The sequence below is a fragment of the Opisthorchis viverrini genome (genome assembly GCF_000715545.1).
Source record: "Opisthorchis viverrini unplaced genomic scaffold opera_v5_157, whole genome shotgun sequence".
NCBI classification, from domain to species: Eukaryota; Metazoa; Platyhelminthes; class Trematoda; order Opisthorchiida; family Opisthorchiidae; genus Opisthorchis; species Opisthorchis viverrini.
This window is the reverse complement of record NW_008751813.1, coordinates 134,153-141,865: the sequence shown is the minus strand read 5'-3', so window position 1 is coordinate 141,865 and position 7,713 is coordinate 134,153. Positions and strand designations below refer to the sequence as shown.

The 7,713-nt window shown below is 47.1% G+C and overlaps 1 protein-coding gene across 1 annotated transcript in view; it reads left to right on the top strand.

The window, feature by feature from the left end:
- Positions 1 to 546: 546 nt before the first annotated feature.
- The window catches only part of T265_07051 (hypothetical protein), a gene marked incomplete at both ends in the record, with an annotated part of 37,953 nt that continues 30,786 nt past the window's right edge, over positions 547 to 7,713 (top strand). The window contains 2 exons of the mRNA XM_009172480.1: positions 547 to 648; positions 817 to 921. Of these exons, the coding sequence (XP_009170744.1) occupies positions 547 to 648; positions 817 to 921 (207 nt within the window). The remainder of the gene's footprint in view (positions 649 to 816; positions 922 to 7,713) is intronic.

Sequence of the window (7,713 nt, the reverse complement as noted above, 5' to 3'; positions counted from 1 at the left end):
CATCGAGGCGAGAGGAGTGGCTAACCAGAAATTTTCCGTGCTCCGGCTCGCTGTTCTGCCCAGCATTGGAACAACCGGGGAGCCTTTCGTGTTTTCGGACACAGTGGACCATGGTTGTGAATTCTTAACTCCATTTGAATGCCCGTTTTCATTAGATTGTTACGAGCTTTCGAATCTGAAGTCATAGCCGAATTCGGGTGCTGGGCCAGTCAAAAAGATGCAACCGGAACAACGCTGTCCTTCATAATGTCCTGACGCTGAGGTCGAGTAATTCTCATAAATCACTTTTGCTTACCTTCATCTCGCAATGGGGTTGCAATCTCCACCAACATAAACTAATAAAAATTGTTCGAAATTCCAATATTCACTCTTTCTATTCTCAGCATTCAACAATCAAGTGTTTTATGGGCCACACGCGGGCAGTTGTCACAGATGTCTGCTTGCCACCATACAATGACCGGCTCCTTAAATGTGTTTATTCTCGCCGAATGGAAACGCTCGCTAAGGACGCTGAGATGAGGCGCGTTATTCTGATTCGTCTTTGAGATGTTTCGCGACGGCTTGGCGGTTTACGGCCCAACACCTACAGAACTACAAGGGCTGTTAGAGAGGTCGCAACAGTGCCGTAGAAAAATTCGTCTTCTGCAGGTAAGTTGCTGTGGTATTCTTCTAAACTAATGTATTTAAGGTACGCAATCAAGCCAAAAATGAGGCAAAGAATGTTCGCAGAAAATATCGATTGAGAAAGAAGGTTCTAGAAGAGAATGTTGCTAAGAAACTTCAGGTATCATAAAGAAGTGGGAATCTTATGTTTAGACTGCAATGGAGTCCCGGTTAAATGAAGTACTGGACGCAAAGGTCACAGAATACAGAAACTACTTAGATACTGTTGGTTTGGGCCATGCATCGGCATCTTTGTGGGTAAGCCGCAAATTTAGAAGACCTCTTGTTCTGTTTCCTATGGTTCTAGCTCCTTGTATATCTGCATTTTTAGCCGAAATTCCTCGATTTCAACAGTGCAATATGCTAAGACCGTTGTTTAGACCTGTCGCTAAGCTTGCTATCCTGGCGTATTAATTCAGAAAGATAGATGTAAGAGATAATCTTTCATCACAAAAAGCTGGGGGGCCGAAATTCCTGTGTGACACCCAGCTTGATTTTCGGGCTGATGCATCTCAGCGGTCGAACGAACAAACACCAGGCCACGTTCGCAGCGTTATTAATCCATAGGGTGATATTCGCTGCCATTTTAAGTAGTCCAACGTGGCCGGTCCTGGGCCTGTTCTTACGCCATGTTGTACCTGACAAAGCCAATAAATCAGTCGCCGCTATCAGAAAACATCTTGTCATTCAGCTGCGCTGGCCTAACAGAACCGCAGTGGCTGCCAAGCTGAGGCGAGTCGCGTGGGCCTCCCTCATACCATTTGCATAATCGTACCGCTCAGCAGCAGCACCTTTACGATGCCCAAATCCCATGCTACCGGAACGCAGCACGAGGGCTGAGATACTGCTAAGTTACCAAGGCCTTCACAGGGTAAGTCGAGAGGCCGAGGTCGGATCCGAACCACGGACCTTTCGGTCGGTAAATTTGCGTTCTAACCACTGAGGCATCTTGCCCCGGAATACGGATGTTGGATGGAATTCTTGTTGTCTGGGTAGTGTTGTGGTTGTAGCTCTTATACGATGAAACCAGCTTGATCAGAAAACTCGAATGGTCGCAACGTGTGGATTGTACTGACAGGGAAATTTGTGAGATGCAGAGTCGATTTGGAGGTGTTGAACTGGGAACGAAATAGAAATCTGGTACTTCCAATGTCATAGTATGTTTTCTATCTATTTAGGAAGTACCACGCCAATAAAGCGTACGTTGAGTTGATGGCATTATCCTTCTTGCCTCTGGAAAATGCAGCACGATCTGTCCTTTAATATTTAGTTGGTGAATCTGGTGATATTCCGCACGTCGAATGGTTTACTGCTTGACATCTCGCGGTTTGGTATACGAACTAATCAAATGCACGTGAGATATAATGGCTAACCATGATCACAAGAGCCTGGAATCATTTTTCATTCCGTTTATTTCACTCACACGTAGACAACATCAGAATGAACATTCGTCTCGTGAGCGTCGTTACACTGTATGCACATTCTACGGTTACACACCACTTTGTTTTGGGCTGTCCAACTGCACGTGAACCACAAGGAACGTTCGACTGCATATTTATCGCGTGATATCCTGTAGGGTGATCTCTGTCTTGGCTGCCGTCTAAGGGAGCTTCAGTGGATTCTGTTCACATCTTTTCTACTTACCTGTATCTGGATTCCACCTATTAAAGTATGCATGATGAAAAGGTTGGTGGGACTGGGGAGCAGGAGGGACTGCAGATGAAGGCGAAGGTAGTAAAATGTGGAAACTAAGGGCAGGTGAAGTTACTGCAGTCAGTATAACTTCGTGTTTGTCTCTTACCTTACGAATGGATCTAACGGACTTTCAACTTTCCATCCATCTGCATCTACATATTACGTCAGTGGAGTTTCAGTTGTCCACAAAGAGTATTTCGGGCTGATACGAGGGAATTTATCGTGGATCCGCACAGTCTTCTGTCATGATTTCCGGTTGCTTTGGTGGTCAAAGAATGTACCAAGTATCTACTCCAACTTACCATTTGCCATATGTCCGGTACGAACTCGATCAAAGCGACAATGGCAATAAGCTAAATGAACCCTTCAGCAGGTGTTGATATGCTCACGTCATTACTACTACCATCATACTCCAAACTTTCCTTCACTGATCAGATCCTTAAAATTTCCAACACGGTACTTTCTGAACTCGTGTTCTCCTCGTATTAACTAGTAAACCTGACTACAAAACCCAGACGGAATATACCATAAAAGAACTTGTGTGGCAGCTTCTTCTGTAGCTTCGTTTGCGTGGAGTACAAACGAGAAATTGTTAGGCGTCTGTCGAACAGGCTTATCACTATCCGATTTCCCAACACTTCATTCACACCTAAGGTTTAGTGGTCGGCTGTCTCCAATCAAGCACCATGGGTTATGTGAATCCTGGAAGTCAAAACGTGCCTCGTAGCATCACATACCCTTCTACTTAACAATTCTATCTAACATCTAGGATTCTAAATTCCTTAATTATACACAGAAATCAAAACTCGGTGGACGGCAACTGGACATGCTTGGGACGTTGCCAGTCACACTAGTTTACAGTGCTGAATGGACTTTATGAGTGGAGCGCTTTCTGCTTACTATCAGCCAACCAGCCCGGAATCCACATCGCCTTGAGTTACCTTTGGCAAGGGTCGATCACTGCTTGCCGATCCTTATGGAACACCAGCTTGGTCTCCGACCATGCACTGATTTTTTGTTGTCTTGGCACGTGAATACTTGACACGACCATCAAGTGGGATTTGGACCGGGTAGGGGCTGCCTTGACCGTATCTTCACATTTCGTCAGGTGTTAGAGCAACATTGTATGTGTATTTTGGTGTTCCTTGACTTCAAGGGTGCGTCCAATTCTGTCGACTAGTCAATACTTGCAACATACTTGCTCATACTCGCTCTGGGGCATACTATACTGCAGAAATTTGTGAACATAATCTGGTCCACATATTCACATATCGCCGGGTGTGTGAGAATGTATACTGGTATGTATTGGAATGTATAGTAGTCTCCGACAAGAACATCCACTCTCAGTTCTTTTTTATGAAACAGTAAGGCGAACATTAGAGTCTTCAAAACCCCAGTGTTCAAACCTTTGCTAGTGGGAAGCTTGTCGATCTGGAGGCGCAGACGTCATCGTCCTCATCTTTGAAGAGGCACAAGCTCTGTTGAATAAAATGACTACCATCATACCATCTTTCGGTGTGCGCTTTGTACCTTCAAAGTACAAAATCATGCTACGGAATGTGGAGCCTGCTTGAATAAATTTCTCACGCGCAAACAAGTATGTAATTGCAGAGAGTAATATTCACGAACTTCTGATGGTATGCCCTGTTGCATAAGTGTTAAGAATAAAGGACCTGTTGGCAGAATCGCCTCCTTCATGAAGTCAAACAATACCAGGATTTTGGGGTGCCTCTGCGCATATCAATGCTGTAACAACTGGCGGATGTGAAAATGTAGTTTATGAAACCGCTTCCCAACAGGAATCGCACTTCCGTTCTCGGGTCATTTCTTCACTTGTTCTCATGAGACGACTAGAATAAGCCAGTCTGGTTTCAACGAGGACCGGGCTACTTCTGATGAACCTTCGAAAAACTCAGCGGGAAACGCTGGAACAATCGGCAGTTAGTAATCCACACCACCCATAACTGATGCCGAAGTCGTTGTCCATTCGCGCGGGCATTACCTTGCGATAGGACCAGCCAGGTGGCCACGTTGTCTTAGTAGCTTCGGAATTTATTGCTCCACGGGAACAGTCTGTGATAAACACGCAATCAAAACACTAAAATTAAAGTAATCAAATTCAATTCAATTTATCAGTTATAAACCGTGCGCCAGAGACACATTGGTTCCAGTTGCCATAATTTCGATCGCCGAAAAACGAGAAAGTGGAACATGCGTCGTAAAGGCTGTATTTGAGTATTTAAGAGCTAAACTCTGTCATGAAGTAATCGGATAAGATGAACAGACAGCAATTATCGGCGCGTTCACGGGACACCCTCGTAGACGTTGCCAAACGAATCACACAACGGCGGCTATTAATGGGTAGCTACAGCTCGCCAGCTCGAACAACAATACCAGCAATAGAGCCAGCCGCAGCGGCTTCTGGATCACCGGAGGTGCGCAACCAGAAACAACAGGAAACCCATTGTGAACTCATTTCAAAAATCGTACATATTTCTTGAATTCTCGTTTCGGGGGGACAGCGTACAAGCAAGAGCATCCTGTTATCCAGCATATTTCAGACTGCTAGCATTTAAGCTGGCAGACTGAGCACTATCGTCATTCACACCATCACTAGGAGAGAATACCGGAGAACACAATCGTAATACCATGTCATTTTGTTTGGAGAATAACCTTATTCCGGAAAAGAAAAATTAATGGGAGGGGGACCTAGGGTTAGGGTACCAAACCCACCCCAATTGTTTGCACATCCAACACCCGATCAGAAAATCCTGGTGATAACTAACAGCACAGACGTCACTGACATCGGTTGACCGCAACACCGTTGAATTTCCCCAACCGGACACGTAGGTGCCATGCAGGCCTCATCCTGGAAAGCGAACAGGACCAACGGTGCCCTCCAATTCGGATTCTGTCCACCTCTAAATTTGTGCCACTCCGAATTAGGCTCTAGAAACCGCTTTTTCACTTCTACCTTGATATACCGTAACCTTTTGGAGAGAACTGATTATGAGAGAAAAAAACGCTCAGCTGTGACGCCATTTCGGTGCTTAACTGCAACACCACCCAATTGAAGCACGAGGGCGGAGATACTGCCAGATTACCCAAACCTAGCCAGGAGCAGCGATCGGGTCCGATTCACAGACTGTCCGGTCAGTAGGTTTGTGCCTTAGCCACTGTGCTACCGCTGGCTCGGCTTTGAGTAGGCAGGTTGCGCTCTCGGCATACTGAGGTACGCGAACGGAAGGGAGCGGCTTCGTGTCAGCAACAATAACACATTACAAGCAGAACTTTACTCGGCGGCGAGTGCTATTTTTGGGGCTGCCAGCTAGGGGGGGACGTGGCAATAGGGTATATTTCCTTCTAAGTGGAAATGATAGTGCGAACGTAGTGCGAGGAGGGTATACCTTCGAAATGGCAAGGCATCCCAAGAGAAGGCACTAAAAAGGATGTTCTGAACAGGAGCTAAGTGTCAGCTGTGGATCCCCTTGGACCAACTAAATATCAGCTACCGGAGCAGAGTCATGGTTCAAGATTGTCGTTCCTTCTGGGGCGCACAACTTTCGGCATGAGCCTAGCACCTTTAAGTGCAAAGTTCTGTTTTATAAGGCGCAGTCTCTGAGCATACCCCTCTAAAAAACAATCGTTCATCTCTAGCGCCCTTTCGGTGCTTGGCCCTACTAACGTAAGGAGGCTTATGGGCTGAGATACTGCCATGTTGCCCAAGTCTGGACGGGAGAATCACTGAGTGTGGTGTGGAGTTTGGCATTCCTCAATCGTATTATCTCTGATGAAAGCGTATTTGATGAAGTCAGTGCACGAACCTAGAGGTATTGAATCACGTTTGCTAATTTGCGTCACTTGTGACATATCACTGGGTCTCAAGGGTCGTGTGTACCAGGTTACAGTAAGAGCTATATTGTGTTGTTGCGAAACGGCCTCTGTGGACAGATGTGAGGCATCTTCAGATGTTTTTACCACCGGTGTCTCAGAAGTGTTGCTGGTGTCGGATGGCGTGGACGGATTAGTAGCGAAAACGGACATTTCGTTGTGCATCAGGCATTTCAGTTGCAGGGCACATTCGGCACCATCAACTACAGTGGCTTGGCCAAGTACTGCGCATGCCTAAACACCGTCTACCGAGACGAGTGTTGTTCGCTCTACCTCCTTCAGGGTGGGAAAAACCGCGAGCTGGATAATTCATAACTTGGCAGAGGGGTCTGAAAGATATCGCGGAGAGCTTCGGTGTTTTTGATGTAGTACGCCTTCCAGGATCGGGTGCCCGTTTCCATTCCTACGCTTGGCTGAAAACATATCAAGAAATGGATGACCGTGCGTTTCCATTCAGGCTCGTCACGAGGAGACTGGACCTTATCGTGGTGTGACGGCTTCTGCACCTCTGCGATCCATTGAGCTATACTGGAGAGTGTCCCGCGACGCTCACAGAGTCTCTCATACCAGGTTGGTCAATGGTTACAGGTCTGACGAACACAGTCTCCTGGCCCTCCAGGTTGGCGGTTGGAACATGTGGCGACTTGTTCCGTAGAAATGGTAATGCATTCGCATTTCCCGCCAAACACCGCTGCCTTGCGGTTAAGCTTTTGAGCGGGGCGAGATGGCCAAAGTGGTTAGAGCGAGAATTTACCGACAAGAAGGTCCGTGGTTCGTTCCCATGTCTAGGCTTGGGCAACCTGGCAGTATCCCAGCCCTCGTGCTTCCTTCGGGTGGCATGGCAGCTAGGCACCAGAAGGGTGCTACGGCTGAACGCTTTATGTTTATCTTAAGCTTTTGAGCCAAATGCTTTGGTTGAGGACCCTAATCGTCCTCCTATCTAGGTGTGGGCGCCCCGGCAGTATCTCAACCCACATACAAACATGAATTGCATATAGACAAAAACTCATGCCACATCGGCCGTCACGTGGCGCCATCAGCCGGGTCGCCTTACTTGCTGCATACAGCAGGGCGGGTAAGCGAAAACAGGCTACTGCTGACGCCTCCTTTCTTTCTCCTTCACATAATTTTTCTTCCCCATCTCCCCACCCCATTAATAACCCTCTCCTTGTAGGCCCAGCATTTAGGACTGATGACTCCGTTCGTCATGCATCGGTTTTGCGTGCAGCATCTGCTCGTCACATGGTGCCGACATCTTCAGGAATCTCCAAATCAGTCCTCAAGCCTCGACACCCACTCTATCTGGCCGCGTTCAATGTTCGCACTCTGAAGCAAGCAGGACAACAGGCTGCTCTTGCACTCACACTGGACTCGCTTGGCATTGATGTGTGCTGTGTCTCAGAAACGAGAATTCAAGATGCAAGCACAGTGATTGAGTTAACCGCCCCGTCAGTCTCCACTCGC